Genomic DNA, 26,815 nt, shown 5'->3' with positions numbered 1-26,815 from the left:
ATAAATGGGCTATCTAACACTGAAAGAATTTTTCAAATCGGACTAGTAGTTTCTGAGATTAGCGCGTTCAAACAAACAAACAACCTCTCCTGCTGTATAATATTGAAGTATAGATAACATTTTTACTACTTTTCTTACTATTCTATTACTACTTTTCGAAAATGTATCAAATAACTACCTAATTGTAATATCGACATTGAATCGATTCGATATATTTGTCCCTGTTTTCCAGAAATACAGTTACAGATTTGGTCATTATTCTGAATGATCGTCATTATGTTTTTAGGGCTATTCAGGAAAATGACGAATTCACTAAATTCGTTTATAATTAAGTATTGATATAAAGAAAACTAAGAAAATGATTAAGAACTTAGAAATGTTGCGGGCCTTTATAACTTGGTATAAAAAAAGTAGTGAAAAACAGACAAATGTTGGCACACATCGAGAAAGGTAAATGACATCTTATTTGGAAATTTTTGTAGAACGTATTTCAAAGACTCACCTGCATAAAACGAAGACCTCTATCCACACCAAAGCACTGCGATCAAATAAAGTGAGCCAGCAGATTTTATCGCAAAATAGATTTCAACCCGTCACGTTGAGTATATCGGCAAGGCATTCAAATCAAACAATGCTCAGGACAATGACGCGAATTTTATGAACATTTTAAAAATAGAATTTTTAGTTATTTAATGTATGTTGATGTGTTATTTGTTGGTATCGAATAGTTTATAAGTTCTTTATCTTCAAATTAACATTAAGTTTTTAATCCTTTCTAGCTCATTTTTTTTTATAAATAATAAATTGTAAGCGGCAGTATCGAAACGAAAAATTTCACAATTTGGTACTTTTTTTTATAATAACTTTTGAAATATTAAATCTACTTTCAAATAGTTTTAGCAGCATTTTCGTAAGTTAAGTAGACATTGAAATGTGTAATGTTACATCAAATTTACGAAGGCGTTTTGGACCCAACTTCGAAGACATGAATTTAGTCTCTCTCAAATATTCGCCCGCCGACAGGATACGGAAACATCCGAAGTTTAAATTAAGGACATAAGCTACGTATTGCATAGTACTAGTGCAATACGTAGTTTATTGTTAACTGCCGAAAACGCTATTATACTGTTAAAACTTGGATATAACGAGACCGCTCGAATAAGTGTAACATCGGCTGCATCAGTTCCTCTCGCCGTTATGGCGTCACCGGCACTGGTGGCTGGATCGTCCCAGAGATGATTAACGGTGAAGTAACACTAATGATGTTGTCCTTTTCTAACTTATTAATTGGATGAAATAGTGGACGGCAGGTCTAATTTAAAAGTTTTTAAACATTACCACTGAGTAATGAAGGTGAAATTATTGGTTCTCAAATGTATACTTTTGCCTTACAATAATATGCTATATTTTCTTCCAGACGACGTCCGTAGACATGTTTTCTCTGGGCTGCGTGTTCTACTATGTGCTGTCGCAGGGACAACACCCGTTTGGCGACGTGCTCCGGCGGCAGGCGAATATACTGACGGGCGAATACAACTTGGACTATTTAGAGTAAGGAATAATAAAATATAATGATAAAGCATCATTAACCCATCAATCCCTAATTGAAAATCTATTGTGTCTGCGATTTCCACGATGGAAGTGATAAGCTGCGCGTCCACCGGGTCGGAATCGGAGCGTACGGTGCGGATGGAGCGTCGTCATTTATAATTTGTCAGGCGCAGAAATGACGTTCCAGTGCACGCATTACCATAGAAATCAATACAAAACAACAAATCCGTCCGCTGCTTGTGCTTCGATTCCGATCCGGTGGACGCGCACTTTTAAACGTCTCCCTAGCGGCTAGCATGGAAAACTAGGTATTTGTTTCGTACTTCAGTATAGTTTACTGTTTGCATTTAGCAGAGAATAGCTATCAGCAAATATCAAAACCAATGATATTTGCGTGCTGTTTTAATTACTAAAAGCAATAAAATTAAGGCCTGAATATCATTGGAGATTGACTCTTCTTAATGCGACTTAGTTATAGTGTTAAAAGTTTTATTATCTATTAGTATTGTTGCGCGAATATTCTTCTAGCATATTAAATTTGTTACAGAAAAATACTACCACTGGAAGAGGTGTTAATAGCGAAGATCCTGATCCGCGCGATGATCTCGGCGCGCGCGCACTGCCGGCCGCCGTGCGAGACGGTACTCAAATACCCATTGTTCTGGGGGAAACAGAGCATACTCAACTTCTTACAAGTAAGTCATATAACATACAGGTATTTATTATAGGAATGGCGGTAAAAACTAGTGTGTACACTGCTTTTATTTTGGGAATGAGTTTGAGCTTTTTTAAGTAAATAAGAGACGTCGATAATAGAATAAGACTAGCTGCCCCGGCAAACGTTTCTTTGCCATATAAAGTATTTCGCCCGAATTATTTTATTGAAGTGACTAAATAAGTATGTCACCATGGCAACGTCCATCGCTATCCCTTCGCACAAAAAATGGTCGCCGTCAGTCTCGAGTTGTAATTTACTATTATTTATTCAACAAATGCACTTATCAATATAATAAGTACCCAGTAGCCGATTCTCAGACCCACTGAATATGCATATAAAATTTGGTTAAAATCAGTAAAGCCGTTTCGGAGGAGTACGCGGCCTAACATTGTGACATGAGAATTTTATATATAAGATATTATAATATCTACCTGTATAAGTACACACTTAAGAAGTGTTTCAGGCGTAACAATTTTTCTTAATGAAGTTACTGCTGTTGATCCAAGTCTCAAAACAGTTTCGTAGTAGGCCAACACCTACTACGAAACTGTTTTGAGACTCAAACAATCGGACGAGAATGCCGCGTCCTGCTCTAACAACGTCATTTCTCGATTGTAACAGTAGGACGCGGCATTCTCGTCCGATTGTTTGAGTCTCAAAACAGTTTCATGGTACTTGGCCTGGCAACATTGTGTAGAGAGCCTATTGCCTCTAGTACCAGAAAAGATGATTAGTAGACAGATGGCGGACCCAGCCAGAGCCAGATTATGGCGGACCCAGCCAGAGCCAGATTATGGTAAACCCAGCCGATAGATCACGACTAATATTGAATTTACGTAAGCTTACCAAATGACGAATCAATCTGAATATGAATCAGCTTCTCTGGTACTAGACGCATATGCCCTCTACACATTTGTAAATTGTACCACATTTCTACTACATTTGCCATGTTGAAGGATCGACCGCATTAACTTCATTGTTACGCCTATCATATATGTGTGTACTTATAAGTTATAACAAGTATAATTAATTCAATACAGATATAATCGATGACTCTTATTTACTTCAAAAAGCAGTAAGTGGGCTTAATGCTAGAAAACCGTAGATACAGAATTCACCTAAGTATATATTACAGGAAGTGAGCGACCACGTGGAGAATAGCGGGGCGCGCGCTGCGGCAGACGAGGCGGCGCGTACGCTGGAGGTTGGCGGCGTTGGCGTCGTGCGTGGCGATTGGCGCGCGCGCGTGTGCGCCGCGGTTGCGGGCGATCTGCGTGCGCGACGCACGTACCGCGGCGACCGGGTTGTGCATCTACTGCGTGCGTTGCGGAATAAGGTAAGAAATTATTATCGTTGTCACGTTCATACAGTTTATACCCTAACTACACCTACTTGTTTCATATATGAAGAACATACTCATTACTCACCTTGTTGTGACCAAGTGTGTCATGATAAAGAAGTAAAAATTAAGCACAATATTAAAAAAGTTTTATTTTTTTATTTTCAGAAACATCACTACCGGGAGCTGGATTCGGAAGTGAGGAATAGTCTTGGACGGCTACCAGATGGCTTCGTTACTTACTGGCTGAGGAGGTTCCCCCTGCTCCTGCCGCACGTATGGCTGCAGATGCAACAGTATAGACACGAGGACATTCTACAAGCGTACTACCCACACTCGTTCACATTCCAACGCGAGGACGTACCGGAGTTAGACGAGAGTAATTACAACGAGGAGCTACCGCAAGAAATGTGCGACCCGGACAAGAATGAGCTCTTCGTTAAAAGTAAAGTTTTCTACGACGATAACGATAAGGAGCCAAAGTATAACGGCTCGCCGAGGAAATACACGAACTGGCGGAGCGAGATGCAGGCGAGAACGAGACAGGACGATGTGAGATTACGAGACAGACATTATAAAAAGAAGGAGAAGAAGAGCGAAGAAATGCCAGTGTGGACATTGCCGCCGCAGTGAAATTATGTTATTTTTTTAAGCTATGTTAGTTTTTCTAGTTCCTTATGCGTTGAAGCATTTTTGCGTAGAATTATCCCTGTGTTTTAAATTAATTAATTGTTGAGTTCAAGTTAGTTAATGGCCTCATACTTAGAATGTAGTACAGGCTAGATGCTAGAGTCCTGTGAAGCACAAAATATTATTTTAATATTAATTTGTGGGAATTAAGTAGATTTATAGTAATTTATGAACTTTGATAGATATAATTATTTTATTGTAAATAAGATTTTAAAATATTTTGTAAATATTTAGGGACCAATGTGCAAACTTAGGATACATTTTTGTAAATATTTCTAATTTATTCTAATGTAATTATAAGTTTATTATCATGACATTCCCAATCTATACTAACTAAACACATTTTATCATAAATTATTGTATTAAAAACTACGGAAACAGACAGTTATAGTTTACTTAAGTCAAGTTAAACAGTAATAGTAAATTGTTTGTTTATCAATATTATTGTACTCGTTATCTTCAATGATGTCATGTTATGGTTGAAACAACTACAGTGATTCAATTGATAACGAAGTCATGTTTCTTTATGAGACACAATTTTTGTCTAAGCGCCTAAACACACTAGGCCGAAGTTACGCGGCGTAATTTCCGCATGATTACGTCCGCAATGTCAACCGCATACAATATACGGACGGAATAGTGTGTCATCGGTAATTTTAATTACATTGCATAACTCCAGCATAGTGTGTTTAGACAATTATACTTAAGTATCTCGATGATCGATCTCAACTTTATGAGAATTTTATGATTTACGAATATTATTACATCGGTGTACCGACTTAACTATAAAAGATGATCGCACGTTTAACATCAAGCACGCGCCGTATTTTAGAATTCGTTGTATTAAAATGATGTGAAACCTCGCACATTCGGTGCATTCGACGCGTACGTTGCTTAATCTCACGTTCTATAGAATTGACGTTTTTAAAACATCAGTGGGACGTTTTACAAACGTCAATTATTGTATGGAACGTGTAGTGTCGCGTAGTGCGGTGTCACCTTTAGTCCAAATAGGTGCAAGACTTTACTATATAAGTAAGGAAGTGTCTGTCTTTAATCCTTGAGTTTCGGACAAAAAACTATACTGTCGGAGAAGTATATTATAAAATATCTCTACCATACTCAATGCAATATTTTGTAGTTTTATTTAAAAAAATGAGCATCAAAACGAAATTTATGGAAAGTATTTGTAGGAATTTAAGGAATGTGATACTTTTTCTTAAAAATTACAACAAAATTGTGTTGTATAATTAATTAATAGGATAAATAATTATACAATTTATACTTATTTAATTTGATTAAATAAAAGTGACAAATAGATTAAGATTTTTTATTATCAAATTTTCATGTCAATAGAAATGTAACAAAAAATATAGGTCAGTCTTAAAATAAAATGATACGTGAATGGCACTTTACATGCATTGTGAAATCTTTGAGCAGTAGATTATAAATGTAGCCAGCTGGAAAAGTCTATTTTGGTCATACAATATTTTATTAATAATAATATTATTGTAACAATAAAAAAATACATTAAAAAGGCATTAAATAAGTTCATAAAATAAAAACGTACAGATTTCGGGACATAACAATAATAATTGTATTAATAAATGACTTCAAAGTAATTAAATTCAAAATGGAATGTAAGAACAATCATAAGTAGAGGTTAAATAAGTATAATGAGTCATATTTGGTCTTAAAATAACGTGGCGCAATTACTTGCCGACTACGGCATGTAGTCGTACTATAGTCTCATAAAGTTGCAAATATAAATTCGTTTATGTTAATAACAGGAAATATTATACTAACATTTTAATAAGATACACAATTTTTATAATATGCATCATGCATTGCTTATAACATTTAACAATAATTGTTATAAAATTCCTTTTATATATTGCACAAATCGAGCTCAAATAACATTAAATATTTGGAATGTTAATAAAATTACAATAATTTGTAATGGTTGTTTTTCTTTGTCTTCTTTTAAAAATCTTCTACACCTAATTATAATCAGGTTAAAGGCCATGCTTAGTACTTCTTACGAAGTACTTAAGAGTACTTGGCCTTTTGTGGTGTTAATGTAAAGCTTATTAGGTAATGTCTTCACAAGCATATAATAAGAATTTAAATAATTGACAATGTCTCTTCTGAAGTTATTCATTAGTGTTCATAGATTGATTTGCATATTTTTCTATCAAATCAATTATGGTCAAATGAACTTTTTCTTTAGCTACGTCTAGAGCAGATTTATTCGCCCCATTCAGCAGAGAAATATCTGGATCATAACACAGTAAAACCTTCGTAGCGCCAATGTTGCCCATTGCACTTGCATCATGCAAGGGAGTGTTGCCAGAAGAGTCAATTGCATTCAGATTTGCCCCATGCTCTAACAGAAATCTTATAACCATAGTCTTATTATTTAAAGCTGCTAAATGTAGGGGAGTTTGACCGGTTTTGTTAAAAGTGTTAACATTAGCTTTGTGTGATATTAAAATATCACAAAGCTCATCCAGGCCATACTTGGCTGCATAATGCAGAGATGTAAAACCATTTGTATCGGCAAAATTGACATCAAAATCTAATGGTTTGTTGTGTCTTCTTTTGCAGTACTGACACTCACAAAGTGGGTGACAGGACACAGCTTTATTGATGGAATTGTTGTAATTCTCATAATCTATGCCCAAGTAAAAGCAGGCCAACTTCACGTCACTGTATGATATTGCCTGTAAGATTCTTTCTATTCTTTTGAGATTTTCAATAGTTTTTGATGCATTACTTGATTCGGGTCCTATTTTTAAGTTCTGCAGCTTCAACTTCACTATGCTGTCGGGCTTACATTTTAATGTTTTAATATCTGAACTGGTGATGTGAATATACTCATACAGGTTTGGAGAACAAGACTTTAAAATTTGCATTATTTTAAAGTTGTGAGCATAATCAAACGCTGTTTTGTTACTCGCATTCTGTAAAGATGGCTCTGCTCCATTCTCAATAAGTAACTTCACAATACCCTCGTAACCCCATTTGGATGCAAAATGCAATGGAGTGTTACCGCTATAATTTTTGCAATTCACGTTAATTTTCATTCTACCATGTTCAGCAAAATAAATCAATGCTTTTACACAGTTAATATGTCCATTGTTAACTGCTAAATGCAGGGGAGTGTTCTTGTCAATATTAGTTTTGTTTATCTCTGCTTCTGAGTGTAATAAAAGAAGAAGTGCATTTTGATGACCTCTAGATGCAGCATAGTGTAAGGGAGTGCACTCATTTAAATCTGTGGCATCAACATTGGCTCCCATGTCTATAAGTATCTCCACAATAGCTGCTTTGCCATGTATACTAGCAACATGTAGAGGAGTCAGACCATGGCTGTCTCTAGAAGTTACTGTTGGAGAGGTTCTTCTCAGATTCTTTGATATTTTCGAGCAACACTTCTTGCAATTGCACAGAGGGTGGCACAATTTTTGATATATTTCTCCCTCATTCTCTCCATTATCATCATCATCGGCATCATCATCCTCCTCATCATGTGCATACAGTTTCAGAGCATATTTTTCATTATTTTCTAAGTCCTCCAAATGTTTCTTATTTTTCTCCAGTAAACTACCCACTTGCTCAGTGTGATTGGCCTTAATTAAGTCAAAGACATATTCAAGATTCTCCTCTCTACTGTTTGTATCAGTTGTTGATACCGACTCTGTGAGGCTGTGTCTTCTTTTGCTACTGCTGCTGTTTAAGTTGTCAAGGGTGAGATTGCTGTCATAGTAGTAGGCTTCGGGATTAGGTGGGCCCGCTAATGCTCCAGATTGTATATGTTCAACTACAGCTTCCAGAGTCGTTATGAGGAAATCACTCTCATCTCCATCCTTTTTTCCCATGCTGCTAAAATGGAACTCTTTCATGTAGTGCAGCTGACTGTACCAGTTTGGTATTCCAGATTTAATAAGCAGGAAGACAAATACTGGCAGAAGATCATCGGCTGTAAGGTATATAATATTGTTGCTTTCATCCACCCTGTTAACAGCATTGAGAGCTTGTTTCAAACAAATTATCTTCTCTAAAACAGTATTGTAAGTATCAATTTTAGACAACAACTGTTTCGCTTTTGGCACAGCATGGTACAACTCCTTTTTAATATCGAGATCTCTCAATTGGATATCACTCATATTCCTTATCTTCTTATTTAAGTGAGCATCTTCATATGAACAACTCGTGCAGATGGATTTAAAAATGGAATTAAACAGTAAGTACTGCATGTAAGTCTCCACTGCGAGTTTAATGTTTTCTAATAAATTCTTGGACACTTTACACTTTTCCCTCAATCTTCGATTTTGCAATGCTGCTTGCAAGCACTCAGTGTATAACTCGCTGACGGAATCCTTTAGTGGACTCAGGGCGATCGGTGGAATCGGGTGATTCTTGAAGAACCTGTGAACATTTGCTTCTATCTGGTCTAAAACCTGTCGGCCGGCAGCCTGTGTCCACAGCAAATCGATACAGTCATTTATCGAAGTAAGGCACTCCTTAGTCACAACATTTTCACTTAATTTAGCTGATGGTTCTAAAGGTGTTTCTATGCACCAAACCTTATATTTGAACAAGTCTTCGGTATAAAATGTCTCCTCAAACAGTATATGGCTCTGGAGCGGCAATCCTTTAGTCAGCTCTACAGTTATTACTCGGTTCGCAACTGTTACCTGTTTCTCTGTAAGGGTGCTGTAGTGCGTTTCGGGTAGTTCCTCGCTGGGAATAAGGATATGTGCACAGAAGTCTTCCACGGTGAACACTCGCGTGTTTAAGCTGCCAATTCTTGGTACGCACAATATCCAAGACTCCGATATACAGTGTTGAAATAAACTTGAATATTCATTCTTTAACTCCAAGAAAAAAGGGTTTTCCGATAATATTTCGTCGTATCCACCTTCCATTTTTGACTGGAATATATTTAAGTTGAAATGGAACTTATAAGATTTTCAAAAAAGCGTGAGATTTGTGTTCAAGAAAGACTCCACTTTGTCGACATAAAGGCATTCTACTAATAACCATGAATCAAGTTAGTGTTATGTTACAAACGCTCACTAATTAGATGAGCTAATTAATATAATAATGCATATTACACTCGGAAATGTAATAAGTTAAAAATAAAAATTCTTCGAGCAATGCAGTGTTTGAAATTAAAAAGCAACTTGAGCAACTGACATTTTTACTTTTTTCAAGTGTCGTGACAGAGGTGGGACGATGACTTTTTTCATTGACTCTTTTTTTCCATTTAATTAAACCATAGCCAGTGTCAAGTTGAAAATGCGGGAAAGTTTTAAATTTAAAATAGGTAAATACAGTAAGTAAAAAAAATTAAAATTATATTTTTAAAATTCCAACTTCAGTAAAACTATAATAAAGCTTGCAATTTAATATTTATTTGTACTTAAATAGATCATTAGTAAGTATTTTATCTCGAGCCAATTAAAGAATGTAAAGACTATCCTCGTCCTCTACCGCCACCGAATCCACCTCGAGCGCCGCCGAATCCACCCCGCGCCCCGCCACGGCCCCCGTAGCCCATGCCGCCTCGACCTCCATAGTTCCGACCTCCAAACCCTCCACCTCCGATCAAAATTGGCATTGGACTGTTTCTACCACCTGAAAAAGTTAATAAAACAAAGTAGGTACCGTAAATGATCTGACGACAAATTCGGAGTTCTCAGTGGTTGAGCGCATGGTCTTGGCATGGTCATTGGTCAGCGCAAAAGCCAGGGGTCGCGGGTTCAAATCCCGCCGACGGAACAAAACATTTTATGATGTTCCTGGGTCATGGATGTGTATTAAATAATAATCGGCCAAGTGCGAGTCGGACTCGCGCACGAAGGGTTCCGTACCGTTTTAGAGCGAAAAATAGTGTTTTTGTATGGGAGCCCCTATGAATTATTTATTTTATTTCAATTTTATTATTTTATATTAAAGTACGAATAAAAATTAAAGATTTTGTGAATATTTCAAGTGCCTACCTGTTGCCATTACGGATTACAAGCAAAAAAAGCCAAAAAAATCATGTTTGTTGCATGGGAGCCCCCCTTAAATATAATTTTATTTTTTTTTTTAGTATTTATTGTTAAAGCGGCAACATAATCTGTGAAAATTTCAGAAGTCTGGCTATAGCGGTTCTTGAGATACAGCCTAGAGACAGACAGACGGACAGACGTCGAATTCTCAGTAATAGGATCCCGTTTTTACCCTTTGGGTACGGAACCCTAATAAATATTAATAAATATGTTTATCATATAATATAATAAAAAATTTAAATTTATTAAGTAAATATTTAATTTAATTTGTTTTTAGTATTTGTTGTTATAGCGGCAACAGAAATACAATAGAATAAAAAGTCTCAGTAATAGGGTCGCGTTTTTACCTTTTGGGTACGGAACCCTAATTTAAAATAAATCATTATAGCTAGGTGAACACTGTACGTTTTTAAGGTGACGCCGCGTTAAAGTAAAAAAACCGTATTGGATATGTTTTGGATTGCTTGTTTTTTATGAGAGGCCGGCCCGGCCTATCATAGAAAACAAGAAATGGAACAGCAAGAAATGGAAAGGGCGTAAGCGACAAAATGGTTTTTGTCGCGTAATTTAAAAACCATATTTCATAATTATACAGAATGTAACAAAAATAAATGATAATACTTTAGGGTGTGTACGTGTTCCTTGTAGAGAGTTCACTGTGAAAGTAGCAGCGCTGAAAGACCAAAAAATTTTTTCACTTTTGTATGGGGAAACTCGTGACACTCGGGCCCGTGCCCATACAAAAGTGAAAAAAAATTTAGTCTTTCAGCGCTGCTACTTTCACAGTGAACTCTCTATAAGGAACACGTACACACCCTAAAGTATTATCACTTATTTTTGTTACACATTGTATTAGCATTGGGCAAATAAAAGTGTATGCTTGAACCGATCTATGTACAAATTTTGGAAGCTTAAATCACTCTCCTCTATTGACAAAATAGGAATCCCTTTTTTACAGAGGTCTTTTTGATTGATTATTCTGTGTTATAAAAGTTGACCAATCGTGTTATGCTATGACTATGAGTAATTCAAAGACAAAGACATGATGAATACTGACAATGAACTTTAATTTCTAAGCTTTAGTCATTGCTGAAAAAAATCGATATCGCTACAGACAAGTTATCAAGGCGTCACCTTAATTTATATTTTACAGATATTTAAGGGCCTATACAGGGTGCAATTAAACCTTCCTGCCAAATTTTTGATATATTGATCCTTGTTAAAAATAAAAATACACGTATTTTTTCTTTCATAATCACTCAGTACTAAAATGTTGAGAAATAGCTTCCGAAAGTTATCCTAAACAACACTAAAATTAATGGACACGATGCGTCGGCCGCGCGTGACGTGCCCCCGCGCGCGCGCCTCCCCCCGCGTTACCCCCGATCATTTCCCCGCGCCACGAGTGACCATTCTGCAACTTTTTAAATGGGATAAAATATGTCATTGTAAAAAAATAACACCCAATTTTTTTTGGTTAAATGGACTCTCCTAATGATATTTAAGCCCCGTGACAAAATTTGGCAGGAAGGTTTAATTGCACCCTGTATACTCCGCGCACGAGCTCCGATGATTCAGAAGCTAATTGCTGGATCTAGAGCAATTAGTGGGGCAATATGGAGCAATTTCAATAAATTGCGGCAATTATTTCAGCGATATTGCTTCTAATAATTGCTCCAGATACTTCATATCGCTCAATGTCGCAGATACGAATTGATGTAAGTATATCCGATGGGCTTGGAAATTCCAGGCAATTGTATTGCGCAATATTGCTGCTTGTTGCCGCAAATTTCTTGATGTAGTCGTGGCGTCATAGTTGACGAGAATTGACTAGAATTGAGCAATTTTAGTTGCCCGTATACGGCTATAGGATATCTCCCCGAAACGCGTGTAGGAAAATGGCAACCCAAGTGAATATTTCACTTGGGTTAGGGAAACTTGGGTTAGGGCACTTGGGTCACTACAGCTTTCTAAAATCAGGCCAAACGGTTACGGCTATTGTCAGCAACTGCAAACCATGATGGAAGAACTAGCTGCTAAAAAACCAAGGCTGGTCAATCGCTCTAGGCCACTGCTACTTCAGGACAACGCTAGACCACACACTGCACAACTGCAATTGGAATGTCTGCGACATCCACCGTACTCCCCGGACCTTGCTCCAACAGATTATCATTTTTTTCGGAATTTGGATAACTTCCTACAAGGAAAAAAATTCAACTCTGATGTGGCAGTCCAAACTGCATTCAAACAATTTATTGACTCTCGTCCCACCATTTTTTTTAGTAAAGGGATCAACGAACTACCCTTAAGATGGCAAAAATGCAACGATAACAATAATACATAGGTACTTTGATTCACAGAACAATAAAAACTGTTTTTATTGTTCTGTGATTTGATTAATTAAATATATATTATACAAAAAAAACGACTTTATATTCTTCCCATACAAAATGCCAATTTCATATTATGTAAGGACCTAGATAATAATAAATAAAAAAAAATTGATCCAGGGAACCCGGACTATAAATCTCAACCTCATAATTTAAAAACTACACAGTAGTATACATACCGTTGCCATAACCATATGGATAATTCTGCCTTTTCACTCTTGAATATACTGCGTGTTCCAATGTTGGATCCAAAGAGACATCTTGGGGTATGCTGTCTGATAACGCAGCAACAATCTCAGTAGCAACTAGGACTATTGTAAACAGCGCCAAAAGTTTTGTCGCCTGAAAAAATTGACGGGAAACTATTACCATTTTCTTACGGTCAGGTCAGCTATGGATTTTACATCAAAGAACGAAGATATTGAAGTTGCGTAGATCGGAACACAAATAATAATTGATGAATTTTCGGGTAGTTGAAGAACTTTAGCGAGTTTGACGTCTGTCACCTCTAACTAGCGGTCCCCACCCCGGCTTCGCATGGGTATAAAATATATTACAGCCTATGTCACTCACTGAAGAAATGATAAATAGGTACTTCGATCGCGGATTCCAGGAAATGCTATTATATTCTATTGTTGTCGCGATCACTGGTGCTCTTATGGGGCTTGAAGAATTAACATCGATTCAGTAGTTTTTATTTGAGTTTTTCATATTATAATATCATTGTTCTCCAATATTTAATTAATGTTATTATACTTATAAACCTTCCTCTTTTATCACTCTATCTATTAAAGAAAACCGCATCAAAATCCGTTGTGTTGTTTTAAAGATTAAAGGGAACAAAGGGACATGAGGGAAAAAAACGACTTTGTTTTATAATATTACTAGCTGTCCCGGTGAACTTCGTGTCACTTTCAAACCTTCCCTGGACTTCTACGAATATTTTAAGACTAATATTAGCCCAACCCGTACAGCCATTTTCGAGTTTTAGCGTTACTAACACAATTGAAAATCCATTTTCATATATTTGACTTTTAAGTATTATCAAAAATCTTTTGTATGGGAGTATAGAAATGTGTTGTTTTTAGACTTTTTTTTTTAGAATTTTTCTCTCCGTAAGAACCATCCTCGTACTTCAAGGAATATTTTAAAAAAGAATTAGCGAAATCGGTCCAACCGTTCTCGAGTTTTGCGCTTAGCAACACATTCAGCGACTCATTTTTATATTATAGATGTTGTGATGATATTAATATTATCTTTAAAATTAAATACTGGTGTACCAAAGTTCTGTAACAAATAAATAATTTCTAATACGCTAATACCTACAGGGTTTCTCAAACTTTCGGCTCCACGAATCAATCAAATATCTCAATGCTAAGGGAGATGGTTAAAGATGTGCCCTCGAAACGAGGATAAACGACCATTGGTGACTTTTTAGTGGTAAACGCGCAGACTTGTGTCTTAGCGGGGTTGAATTGGACTAAGTTACGTCTACCCCATTCTGAGACCTTCTCCAATGAATTCTCCACCTTAGACACAAGTTCGTTTCGACTCTCAGTGACATTTTGCCGAGAAATATTAGGGGAGTATATACAGCATCACCTGTACTATCAATCCGCATAGCAATGAATGCCTTTGGTTTGTAACATGTCATTGATACTCGTATGTAGTATGAATAGAGTAGGCGATAGCACACAGCCCTGAGGGACACCAGCATTAACAGACTGAGTTTCCGAGCATTTGCCGTCAACTACGACCTTTATGCTTCTGTCTGCTAAGAAACTAGTGACCCACTTACATAATTTCTCGGGCAGCCCGTATGATGGAAGCCAAACCCGATCGAAGGCCTTCGCAATGTCCAAACTAACAGCCAATGCCTCTCCCTTCGACTCAATTGCCTGAGCCCAACGATGAGTCAGGTATGCCAAGAGATCACCAGCCGAGCGACCCTTACGGAACCCGTATTGTTTGTAGCTTAGCAATCCCTGGCCGTCCAAGTATCGAAGAAGCTGGCTATTGATAATAGATTCCATTATCTTCGAGAAGAGGGAGGTTATAGCGATTGGTCTGTAGTTAGAAGGATTTGAGCGATCACCTTTTTTGGGGATCGGGTGCACCAAGGCTGTCTTCCAGGAAGCCGGGACGATGCCAGTGGAATAGGAGAGCCGAAAAAGACGCGTCAAGACCGGAGCCAACTCTGGAGCACACTTTTTCAACACAATAGGCGGGATTCCGTCAGGCCCACTCGACGTTTGGATATCAAGGGAACAGAGGGCTTTTCGCACTAAGCGCTGATGAAACCGTATATCCGACATGATGCTCGTGCATCGCGGTATGGTCGGCGGTTTCTGCCCCCCTGCATCACCACATTGGCAACAGAGTTGGCAGTGTTGTCGAGATCATCCGGCGAGAAGCACACGTGCCCCCAAGGATAGGATGCAAAAAACGACCGCATCCCATCCCAGTCTGCTGACTTGTAGTGCCACACACGTCGGTATTTAACAGCACGCTGTCTTAACACCGTCGTAAGTGGCACAGAACTCCTAACAAGGCAATGATCCGATGAACCAAGTGGTGCGGTTACGGATATTTGGTAGCCGTCAGGATTTGAAGTCAGTAGGAGGTCCAACAAGGAAGGATTCTGACCATCCACATTTGGGATTTGCGTAGGCGTAGTAACCAGTTGTGTCGTTCGCAAGGGCAAAGTCGCAGACAGATCTCCCCGCGTGATCAGTTTTACTGGAATTGAGCCAGTCGGCGTGGTGGGCATTAAAGTCGCCAAGTATTATGATCTCTGCGGATGGGATCTGCTGCTGCACAAAATCTGAAGCAGCTTGTAGGTGCTCCAAGAGTCGGTCCGTCTCGGGGTCACCACTATGGGACCTATATAGGCACGCATAGACGCGAGGGTGGTCGTCGCAATCTATGCGGAGCCATAAGTTTGATAGGTTCATGACCTCAAGATTGCTGAGGCGGCGAGAGCTGATATCATCTCTGATATTATACACACACACTCCAGCTTTGGGTAGAAAGGAGTGCTCGAGGTAATACCCTGGGTGGGAAAGGTATGATGTGTCACTCGGAGATGATATCTGCGTCTCGGTTAAAAAGAGCAAAGCCGGCTTTGCCGTCTCAAGGTGGTAATGGACGGCATTAAGGTTAGAGTGTAATCCCCTGATATTACAAAAGTCCATGTTTAATATCGAGGGGGGTGCCTTTGTGTGTTTGCTCTTGCCCCGAGCAGATTGGAGCGCAGTTTTGCCCTCCCCAGAATACGAGGGGCAGTCTGGACGTCCACGTTCAGTTCCAGGGGTTCCTGAGCATGGACGTCCAGAGAGGGATTCTCTAACGCAGTTGGTACCCTCCTGGGGAAACAAATTGTTTTTCAACTGCAGCATTTCTAGGGGGGTAGGGGATTGGGCCTCCGGTAAACTCACTCACTCGGCGAAACACAGCGCAAGCGCTGTTTCACGCCGGTTTTCTGTGAGGCCATGGTATTTCTCCGGTCGAGCCGGCCCATTCGTGCCGAAGCATGGCTCTCCCACGGACAAAAATCTATCAAAAACATCCTTCTGAAATTAGCTTTAAGAGTTTCATCTACGGACATTTCTAATAATGACTCCTGCCGTCGAATAGCAAACCCCTAGGGGTTCGCGTACCCACTTTGAGAAACCCTGCGCTAATACATCCATACTTAGCCCGAAAAAGTACCATCGAGGAAATTGATTCCTAGGCAGTTGATAGACCAACGTCATTAGGTCGGATCATGTCAATTCAATGTTAATTATAATATAATAACAATTATATCTATGGACGCTTCACACCACGTCAGTCTGGTCCCGTGCTAAGTACCTAAAGGACTTGTGTTACAGGTACCAGACAACGGAAATATATTTAATACTTTTATACTATACATATATTTAAGATTTTTATTATATCATACACATATTTAATACACATCCAGACCCGGGAACATTGAAAACTTTTTGTTCCGTCGGCGGGATTCGAACCCGCGACCCCCGGCTTGAGCTACCGACGCGCTCACCACTGAGCCACAGAGGTCGTCAAAATTGTGATCATTCGGCTGGGTTTGACGTAACGCGACCAAACTACGTAGGTCCCCCATGATCTGCCTATAGAAATTAACTTAACTCTGATAGTACTTAGGATAGTTTTTATTATTTATCCCGAAAAAATGTACGGTTCTCACGCGATAAATTAATTTCGGTGCAACAGGACTCATCTAAGTAGTAACAATTCAAAGTAGATACTTACGGCCATCATAGGTTAATATCCAACCAGGATACGAATGACACTAAACAAAAACCAAAACACACGTTCTATTTATGCTCCTTCCACACCTACTTACTAATTGATTGATGCTATAGTGAATTTCCGAAGATAACATTTATCATACCCATCTGTTATTGCATTCGTTACAGGCAATTATTATTTAGCAAAATACAGGCAAAAACCCAAGAAGTTGAAAAAATACGATCGAGTGACCGTCAAGTCACGACTTAATAAAGTAGGGTACCGTTGAAAATTTAAATACCATTTGATATTGTTGAAAATATTTGAGACCCACATTGATATTGGCTAACGATTTACTTAATTATTGTAGTGATAATAACCCAGAAATGCCCAGAATACAGGGTTTGCTGTGTTTGACATTTACATTATACGGTGACTTTTGCATTGCGCCAGACAAGGACAAAAAGACCTTGTTAGGTCATTTGCTGTGTTTGTGTACCAATAAATTTTACAATTATACTTACACACACAACAAAAAAAGCGGATTTTCAAACAAGCCCATAGCGAGGTAATGATTGGAGATAGATACAGAGTGTAAAGGACAAAGTTGTAGAAATTTTAATTAGCTTTTATTATGTAGTACAAGAGCGTACGAAGCACCGTTTTTGATGAGTAAGCAAAAAACCAAAAAACGGGACCTTCTTTGCCCCCCCTCCATCGGGCTCACCTCGGAGGGGTTAGGACTTTTAGTATGTTCATCTCCTAACTAGCCCAAACAAAGTTCTGAAGTCAAAGTTTCTGCTTTCGACTTTTCCAAGCAGAATTATTCGTTTTACCAGGCTATTAGGGCATATTCTGATTTATGAACTATTTTTTTTTGTTATTAGACCAGGCGCATAATTTCATTTTTATACAAACGTGAAAAATTTTGTAAGTTCTTACATTTACCAAATTTATATTTATTTATATAAGTAAGTACTTAAACGTTATAAAAAACGAAAAATAAAGCATCGGAACTGGGCATTATAATTATAAGTTTTTATATTAAAACGTTTAATTAAAACATCGCAAAAAACGCTCACTCGATTTACAAATGAATTTTAATTAAATGAAAATTGTTTTCATAGTTATAACAGCGTTAAATCATTTACACACGCATTGCTGACTCACAAATGTCAATAAAATAATGTTTTCGTTGTTCAATTACTTAAAATAAATATGAAATGACCATTTCAGGGTTCCGCGTTTTATGAAAGTCCTAAAAGTTGCTTCCCACTGCTAGACACCCTCAAAGTCTCTAATACTTTAATAAAGTTTAAGGGTGGGAAGCAATTGTCAAAAATGTCCGGCACTGAAAAACGAGATTCCTCCACTTACTGCGAAGAATATAAGCCATGAAATTGAGCTTTACTGCTTTTTGAAGATCAGGTAGACCTTCAGAAGTGGATACCTCCTAAAGTAACCACTAACCGTAAACTCCATAGTTGCTGGTCGTTCCTACCACTGTAAAGGTCACAAACAGGTAAACTTTCAGGTTTACAAAACGAAGGAAAGTCTGGCCTTCGCGGGCTCTTGGTCCATTAGCTGCTAGTTCTCATTAGTAATTATAAAAAATTTTGGAATGAATAAGCGTAACCCTATTTGCGTGGCTCGACGCGCACTTGGTTTTAATGAGACTGAACGGGTCACTTCGTTTTTGGTTGACAGTGATTTTAAATTGACTAATCGAGATCGGTACTTATTGTTATTAAATAATATCTATTATAAAAATTATTTTCAATTTTGTAGGTCTCGCTAAAACTGCGCAGCTGAACCGATTTGGCTCATTTAAGTGTTGAACTTTGAAGTCCAGGGAAGGTTTATAATATAAGAACTGCAACTGGCAAGAATATAAGAAACGACCATTTTAACCGACTTCCAAAAAGGAGGAGGTTATAAATAATTATTAAGAATAATTTTACAGTGCTCAAGTGTGTGCGCAGTACACTAGAGCCTTCTCTCTTCCTTTACTCTCAAAATCCCCACTAGGTTAGTGAGATTCGATAGAAAGGGTATAACCTGCTATTAATTTCAATTTTTATGTTTGCGTTCGCATATCTCCGGAACTACAAGTCCTATTTTAAGTAATTATTTTTTTGTTGTACTGGGTATTATTCAACTTAGGAAACACTACAAGTTTCACCAAAATCGGTTTAGTAGTTTTTGAGATAAGGCAATTTTAATTCTCAACTTTGTACAATTTTGAAGTCGGTTTTATCTTTTTAAAATACTATTTAATTATGAGATAAATAAACGTTCCATCCAAACTTTTTTATCAGGTTTACTAGCTGATAAAAAAGTTAGAACTATTATTAAGGCAAGCCGTAGTTTTTAAGGATAAAAAATTTCGCAATAATTATAATTTTAATACATACTTAGTACTTAAATAAGATTTTACTTCTCTCGTGTGCAATAATTTAATAGGCTTAAGTTTTTTCACCAATAGTTTTACAGTGATTTTGCATCAAGAGAGTAGTTTGTAAGTGTTGAAATTTCATCGTCAACCAAAAATTATATCATAAATATGAAACAAACCCTTTATGTAATATTAAGAAACGCAGAAATACAAAAAATGATTTTTTCATAGCTTTTTATTTAAGGGGTGGTTGTTAAAAAGGTTAAAAATTTATTAGAATCATAAATCAGGCATAAAAATATTGAAAAAACGTTTATTTTATCTGATTAAACACAATTAGTAAAGCCAGAATGGTTAGATCTGCATTTTTCCTCCTTCTTTGAAAAAGGGGTGAATTTCACCCCTAAAATGCAAAAAGCGCAATACGAGCGTATTAATGCAGGTACTTTTGAGGTAGGGGATAAAACATACTCAATTCCAAAATTTCATCCAAATCAATGGAGGTTCAACGAAATCGGAGGTTGTGCCTGATTTTTGCCTTCATTAACTGTACTATAATACGCGCCCTTAAGTTTACACTCATTTTACAATTTACACTAAGTAGCCACTATTAAAAGTACGAAGCTAAAATGAAGTAAATAGTTTTTTACATTTGAATGAAGATGGAAAATTCAGCTCAATGCTTTTCATTTCGCAGTGCTAATGATTTCGTTCGTTAACAATTTTCAAAGAAAATTATTGAGGGTAAGCATGTCTTTATGTCCTTTTGTTCGTCGAGGTCGCCCTGTCACCAAACTTTTACGTTTTTCTAGGACAGATGGTTTTTTAATTACGGTAAATATAGAGTTTGCCATTTATTCCATCGCAATGTATTTTGATGGATTCTGGGTAGGCGAGAGAAAAAATGTAAATTAATATTATTTTTAACCCCGTGCGAGTTTTTTTACGCCCTTTCTTCCCGCCGGGTTAGTTCAGAAATTAGGACCGATGGTAGGCATAATGTGAACTATGCTTACTTTCTAACCAATTCGAAAATAAAAAATTTCACTTTCATGTTCAACAGGATGTTAAACAACAGAATACTAAACTCTCAGAAAAAGTTCCCCGGATGCGTTATCAAGGTGACCATTTAAATATGCAAAGACAAAGGGAGCTAGAGCGATGAGGATGGCAACACCAATTATTTTCCCTGCAGGCAACACTTGAAGCCCCTTGCCGCTGAGGATCTTTTGTCTGCGCTTTGTGTACACGTGTTTTCACGCCCTAAACAACAAAGCCCATAAGTTGGAGAGCCGTGGTGAATAGAATCTGATAACCACTCAGTTTAAAGTCCACTTCAGCAGCTTAAATATTAAGCAAAAAACTGCTGTGACAGGTTTTTAGGGTTCCGTAGTCAACAAGGAACCCTTATAGTTTCGGTCTGTCAGTCCCTCTGTCTGTCCGTCTGTCTGTCCGTGGATTTGCTCAGAGACTATAGGACCTACAAAGCTGTAATTTGGCATGAATGCACATAGATACTAATGATGCCGAAAAAATGGTACATGAATTAAAAAATATATATATTTTCTTTATGGTACCTTCCCTTACACATTAAGCGGGGATGAATTATATTTTTCGCGTCCACCACATCGTGTGGGATGTCGTTGGATAGGTTTTTTTTTAAATATTATGAGTATTCATAGATCATTTTCTGATTTAGGGATCCGTTTGTGAAATATTAAGTTTTAAAGTGGAAAAAATCGTTAGATTCCAGTGTCCCCCCCTTCTACCAGCTAAACGGTTGCTTCTGGAAATGTGAAAAAATTCGAGTAGAAAATATGCTGAATTTAAAAGGAAAACTATCGCGGCTAAGAAGACTTCATAAGTTTTTGAGTTATAGTCGATCAACTAAAACAAATGTATTCGGCGAAGTATAAAGAAAATTTTCGTTCATATTCTTTTGAACGTATCTAAGATGATGTTGTTAGTATAGTAGTGTAAAACACGTTATAAATCTACATTCATTGACCATACAGAAATTATCAAAAACTAGCGGTACTACGGAACCCTATATTGGGCGTGGCGCGACGCGTACTTGGCCGGTTTTTATTAAATAGGGGTTTGCAAGTTTTGTGCGTGTTGATTGGATGTTTAATAAGGATCATTGATCCCGAAAATCTGATTAATAAAAAGGATCATAGACCATAGTACTTACTTTGGAACATATTGGTCTCTTCAATGGGCTGAAGGTTCTACCTAGGCATGTTTAATTACTAAACCTGCTTAAATAAAATTAATAATATAAATTGTACTTCATGAGAATCTACAAGGGTTACTAAACATTTAAGAATACGCAAAACACTAATATCTATAATTTTATGTCACCCTTTTTACTTGGGCGTCCTCTTCTCGGACCTGAATTATTGCTATTAGACTCTAGGTTAGGGGTCACCAAATGGCGGTCCGCGGTCCGCATTCGGACCGCCGCGCCGCGCTGCGCCGCGCCGACCCATTGTGTGCGGACCAAGCATTTTCAAAGATGAACTTTAACGACCTCTGTGGCTCAGTGGTGAGCGCGTTGGTAGCTCAAGCCGGGGGTCGCGGGTTCGAATCCCGCCGACGGAACAAAAAGTTTTCAATGTTCCCGGGTCTGGATGTGTATTAAATATGTGTATTGTGTATGATATAAAATAAAAATCTTAAATATATTATGTATAGTATAAAAGTATTAAATATATTTCCGTTGTCTGGTACCTGTAACACAAGTCCTTTAGGTACTTAGCACGGGGCCAGACTGACGTGGTGTGAAGCGTCCATAGATATTAAAAAAAAACCGAAAGTAAATTTCGGTCTCGACTTACTGATGAACATCTCCCGGATTTAATGTCAATAGCTTGCACCAATTTCACTCCAAACAAGCAACTAAAATTGTCATTTTTCTTATTGATATGTAAATAAATTTTTTTTACAAAATGTGTGGACCACGTAGGTCATTTCATTTCTTAAAATGGACCCCGAGCGAAACTAATTGGTGACCCATGCTCTAGGTCTATACTATTATAATATAGGCAGACTTTATTTTTCGCTACATCAAAATGTTGTTGGTAGTATATGGAGGAGTAACGGTAAGTTAAATGAAAATGGTAGTTAGTTTAAAAACTATAACAAGAAATCCCAGTTTCACGGAACCCAATAAAACTTCTTAAAGGTGATAGCCCTGAAAAATGACAAAACTCATAGCTCTTGTCAATGTGCGTCATAACGCACTTGAGGCAAAATTACGCTAAAATAAAATAACTTCTCAAGAACTATTATATTTGCTTGTTTTTATCACGATCACGTATGGTTTGTTTCACAATAATTACTATAATAACATTACATACATGACATACGCGATGGAAAAACAACGTCGGTTTTCATAGGACAATGACTTTGTTTTTATACGTCGCGTTAAAATCCATACTATTGTCTATCTTTCTTTTACCTCATCACGACACCACTTCGAGTCCCGTCAAAGGACATAACTTTTTATCACTGTTAAATTTATATATCGTTCCATGCAATGCACGAATTTCGGTAAAACCAAGTTACGTTTAAGAAAATTACGACTAAATAAGTAAAACCACAGAATATATATTAGTAGTACGTAAAACTACTTACATCTAAATTAGTAGTTGACGAAGTGAATGTCCACAACGTTTTTAGTCTAAAACCATAAATTAATTACATGACTGGCTCTTTAGAGCATTGAGTAAATAGTTAGGTTTCTTTTATCTTTATTTTCATTCACGTTACTAGCTTAAGAGGCGTCGCGCGGCTGACTCCTAAAAGCTTCTTCGTGTTCCGTAAAGTTTTTCAGCCGGCGCCCGCACTCAGAGGTCCAACTAAATCCTTTAAATTATAACGTTAAGAACACAGTCATTTTTCTATGGACTAATAGAATTTAGTTTAAAACGAAATAAAAGGCATATAAAACATTTTGTAACTCTCAAACGTTTTTCACCAAGTGCTCTACTATAATAAGTATTATAGTATCAGGATTTTTTCAACAATACCTTTTTTTTAAATGAAATAAGGGGGCTAACGAGCAAACGGGTTACCTGATGGAAAGCAACTACCGTCGCCCATGGACACTCGCAGCATCAGAAGAGCTGCAGGTGCGTTGCCGGCCTTTTAAGAGGGAATAAGGTAATAGGGGAGGGTGTGAATGGAAAGGGAAGGGAATAGGGTAGAGGATTGGGCCTCCGGTAAACTCGGCGAAACACAGCGCAAGCGCTGTTTCACGCCGGTTTTCTGTGAGAACGTGGTATTTCCCCGGTCGAGCCGGCCCATTCATGCCGAAGCATGGCTCTCCCACGTGTAAAAGACTTCTAAAATTGAATATACTATTACCTATTTGTAACAAAATAAATTATTCAGCTGTTTCATACAAGAACGCTTTAATATATTTTTGTACTGTGAGCTCTATATTTTAAAATCATTTTTTCAAGAAAGCGCTACATTAATAGCTAACAAGGCAAACATCTAATATTTAAACTTCTAGGTGTTAAAGCTGACGCGAACTCGAGGTCGAAATATGAATTTTAAATGCGCATTCCATTGTCTATGGGTGAGTCCGGGTAAATTAACAGACTTGTTAAACTCGGGTTGGGCAAACGTAGATTAAGTAAACCGACGCTTAAATTATCTACTCGTTATTTTGGTAACGTTAAACCGTAAATAAGAAGAGGAGTCACCTGATGAAATCAAATTACCGCGTGGAAAAAAGTCACCAGTATACACTGCCACTTACAAAGGATTTAACTCACCGGATTTCTGAAACTCACGATTGACTTATGTTTTTTTTTAATTATTTTTTTATGAAATAAGGGGGCAATCGAGCAAACGGGTCCCTGATGGAAAGCAACTTCCGTCGCCCATGGACACTCGCAGCATCAGAAGTGCTGCAGGTGCGTTGCCGGCCTTTTAAGAGGGAATAGGGTAATAGGGGAAGGTAGGGATGGAAAGGGAACGGAATAAGGGAGGGTAGGGAAGGGAATAGGGTAGGGGATTGGGCCTCCGGTTAACTCACTCACTCAGCGAAACACAGCGCAAGCGCTGTTTCACTCCGGTTTTCTGTGAGGACGTGGTATTTCTCCGGTCGAGCCGGCCCATTCATGCCGAAGCATGGCTCTCCCACGTCAAAAATTATGTAATTCATAACCTGCCCTCATAGGCTTGAAAATAAAATAAAATATGACGCTTTCCATGTCGAGAATTATAATGAACTAGGATATATTTTATAAAGGAAAATAAATCTTTGACGAGAAATAATTTGATACAGGACGTCGACCTAGTTTTAAAGCATTGATTTTTTATAGCCATTAATCTAAGGACTCAGTTTCTAGAGCATATACAGGGGCGGATTAGCCATGGCATTCGCGCGGTTACGGTAACAAAGCAAAAGCTCTAGTGCTTTTGCTATGTATATCGTAATTCGTATCATCAGATTAATCATCATAAATTGATTTATAGGCAGAAGATAGACCTATATTATTTGATCAAGCTATACCAATCCGACCTTGCTGTAAGCACTACTCAATAACTAAGATTGACTTGAAATAATGGGACCAAAAGTAACATAGGTCATTAATCTGATTAAGAGTCAATTTCTCAGATGATAATATGTTTATCTGTAAATTTAAAAAAAAAAAAAATCCGTAAAACAACTTGGCCGTATACTTCAAAATTTGAAGTAAAATCAGGAGGGTCGTCCCGCGCCAGAAATACCAGAACATAACTACGGGCTTCGCGCTAGCTGAATACGCCACTGAACACATAGGACAATAACCCATGGATTTCCTGCTCTTTTCTTACTCACGTGGATAATTATAATTATCCGACCGATCGCTTGTTAAGAGAGCTTGTATAGTTCTAAGAAAGGACTTCATCATCATAACTAATTGGCTTTTCTAATACAACACCTAGAATTAAACGAGGCGCATGGTTCTGAGGATACTTTATGAACGCAGGTGCCAATTTAATTTCTGCGTTGTACTTGGGCCTTCGTTGTATGGATATTTTTAGACTAAGGAGATATTCAGAGGACTGACATGAAATACATAGTTTGTAGATTAAATTTTAATTAAGTACTAACTTTATATCTAGTTCCTCGTAAGTCCTATTAACGGAGGTTTAGTAATGGTCTAATTGGCACTGTAAGTTCGAGATTACATAACCAAGCTTACTGCAAGTGAAATTGATCGTAATGTAATTTGCTGCCATAAATTTACCTTATAATTTGATAATACCTAAGTAGCTATGGATCCAGATTCCAGATACACGGATTCATTGATTGAATTTAATAGTACTGAAGTAATCTGAGAGAGTAGAGATAAAAAGTTACGGTAAAGCTTAAAGGTACCCAATTTTAAGTAACTAAGTATTTATCCTAAAATGTATTTATTAACAAAACAATGATTTTAATTTTGGAACCCAAACACCATGGAAATCTTGTGAATGTTACGTACTCATTGAAGAAAACTTATTTCAATTTAAAAAAGAAATGTGTAAAAAGTAAAAATTAATCTATTATTCGAAATTCAAACGTAGTGAGCCCGTTTACGCGAATTCAGGCCGTCACAGCAAATGAATTTTAATTCGTGACCATAAAGTAGCCGTCATTGTCTCTGGTACAGTTAAGTGCATGTTATCTCTGCGGCTCTGTAACAATGCGCGGTGTGTCGCTGGCAACATTAATGTTTGTAGCCTGAATGTGGCTCGTTACTATCTCATCTATATGAATTACTCACTGATGCATTTTGCTTGTGTAGTTCTTATTTACACTAATAAAATATTAATTTGTTAGAGTTTTTTTGGATATTTCACTACATAGTATACTTAGTAGCCTACAATATTATTTTATTTTATTTTACAGAAAAAATTACGGCTAAACAAATCTGAATAATGACAATGTTAAAAATAAATAGCCATTTAAAAGTTTTTACAGTAAAGTAACATTGTCAGAAGAAAGAATAGAAGCATAAAAATTGATTTAGTTGACTACTTTTAAAGTTTAGATGACTACTTAATCTAGTGTTCTTTATATCACATAATTTGGCTGGCTTAAAATAGTAGTACTGAAAGTCTATGCTTCCAGGTAGGTAGAGAAACTTTCACAATAATATTATTATCATGACATTTTATTCAAATAAAAATATATTCCTAACTTAAAAATACTTTAAAATTTAAAAAACTGAACTCTTGTCTAAAGTTCTAAACCATAAACACAATATTTGTCAACAAGTGCGGGTATCAGGAGATACCGCGCCGGAAGTGAGGTGGATAACGGCCGGAACTTCCGGTGACGCTGTATCGCCGCTTCCGGCCGCCTGCCGTGTAGTGTGTGCATTACCTGTTATGTAAAATGTGTGGGCACGCCTAGTGCCTAGTTAGTAC

General features: G+C 37.3%; 3 protein-coding genes across 5 annotated transcripts in view; 1 reads left to right on the top strand and 2 right to left on the bottom strand.

Annotated features, from left to right (window-relative positions):
- Positions 1 to 4,862, top strand: part of LOC121732193 (serine/threonine-protein kinase/endoribonuclease IRE1) — a 29,516-nt gene extending 24,654 nt beyond the window's left edge. For both annotated transcript variants that reach the window (XM_042121991.1, XM_042121990.1), the window contains 4 exons: positions 1,418 to 1,551; positions 2,099 to 2,246; positions 3,405 to 3,605; positions 3,777 to 4,862. In XM_042121991.1, the coding sequence (XP_041977925.1) occupies positions 1,418 to 1,551; positions 2,099 to 2,246; positions 3,405 to 3,605; positions 3,777 to 4,241 (948 nt within the window). In that variant the 3' untranslated portion in view covers positions 4,242 to 4,862. The remainder of the gene's footprint in view (positions 1 to 1,417; positions 1,552 to 2,098; positions 2,247 to 3,404; positions 3,606 to 3,776) is intronic.
- Positions 4,863 to 5,658: 796 nt separating this feature from the next.
- LOC121732495 (ankyrin repeat domain-containing protein 27-like) lies at positions 5,659 to 9,469 on the bottom strand. The gene has a single exon (XM_042122394.1). It carries the CDS (start codon positions 9,227 to 9,229, stop codon positions 6,452 to 6,454), a length of 2,778 nt encoding a protein of 925 aa, XP_041978328.1. The 5' UTR covers positions 9,230 to 9,469; the 3' UTR covers positions 5,659 to 6,451.
- A 229-nt stretch (positions 9,470 to 9,698) lies between these two features.
- On the bottom strand, positions 9,699 to 26,561 carry LOC121732444 (glycine-rich RNA-binding protein 2-like). Of its 2 annotated transcripts, XM_042122321.1 has the most exons (4): positions 26,557 to 26,561; positions 14,447 to 14,450; positions 12,930 to 13,092; positions 9,699 to 9,941 (listed from the first exon to the last, which is right to left on the bottom strand). In XM_042122321.1, coding segments are annotated over exons 1-4 (330 nt in total). In that variant the 5' UTR covers positions 26,559 to 26,561; the 3' UTR covers positions 9,699 to 9,780. The 2 variants fall into 2 exon arrangements, with proteins under 2 accessions (XP_041978255.1, XP_041978253.1); XM_042122319.1 differs by lacking the exons at positions 14,447 to 14,450; positions 26,557 to 26,561 and adding an exon at positions 17,026 to 17,060.
- Positions 26,562 to 26,815: the final 254 nt, after the last annotated feature.

The sequence above is a fragment of the Aricia agestis genome, chromosome 12, assembly GCF_905147365.1.
Source record: "Aricia agestis chromosome 12, ilAriAges1.1, whole genome shotgun sequence".
Classification (NCBI taxonomy): Eukaryota; Metazoa; Arthropoda; class Insecta; order Lepidoptera; family Lycaenidae; genus Aricia; species Aricia agestis.
The sequence above is the reverse complement of the archived record's forward strand: the minus strand, read 5'-3'. Positions and strand labels throughout refer to the sequence as shown.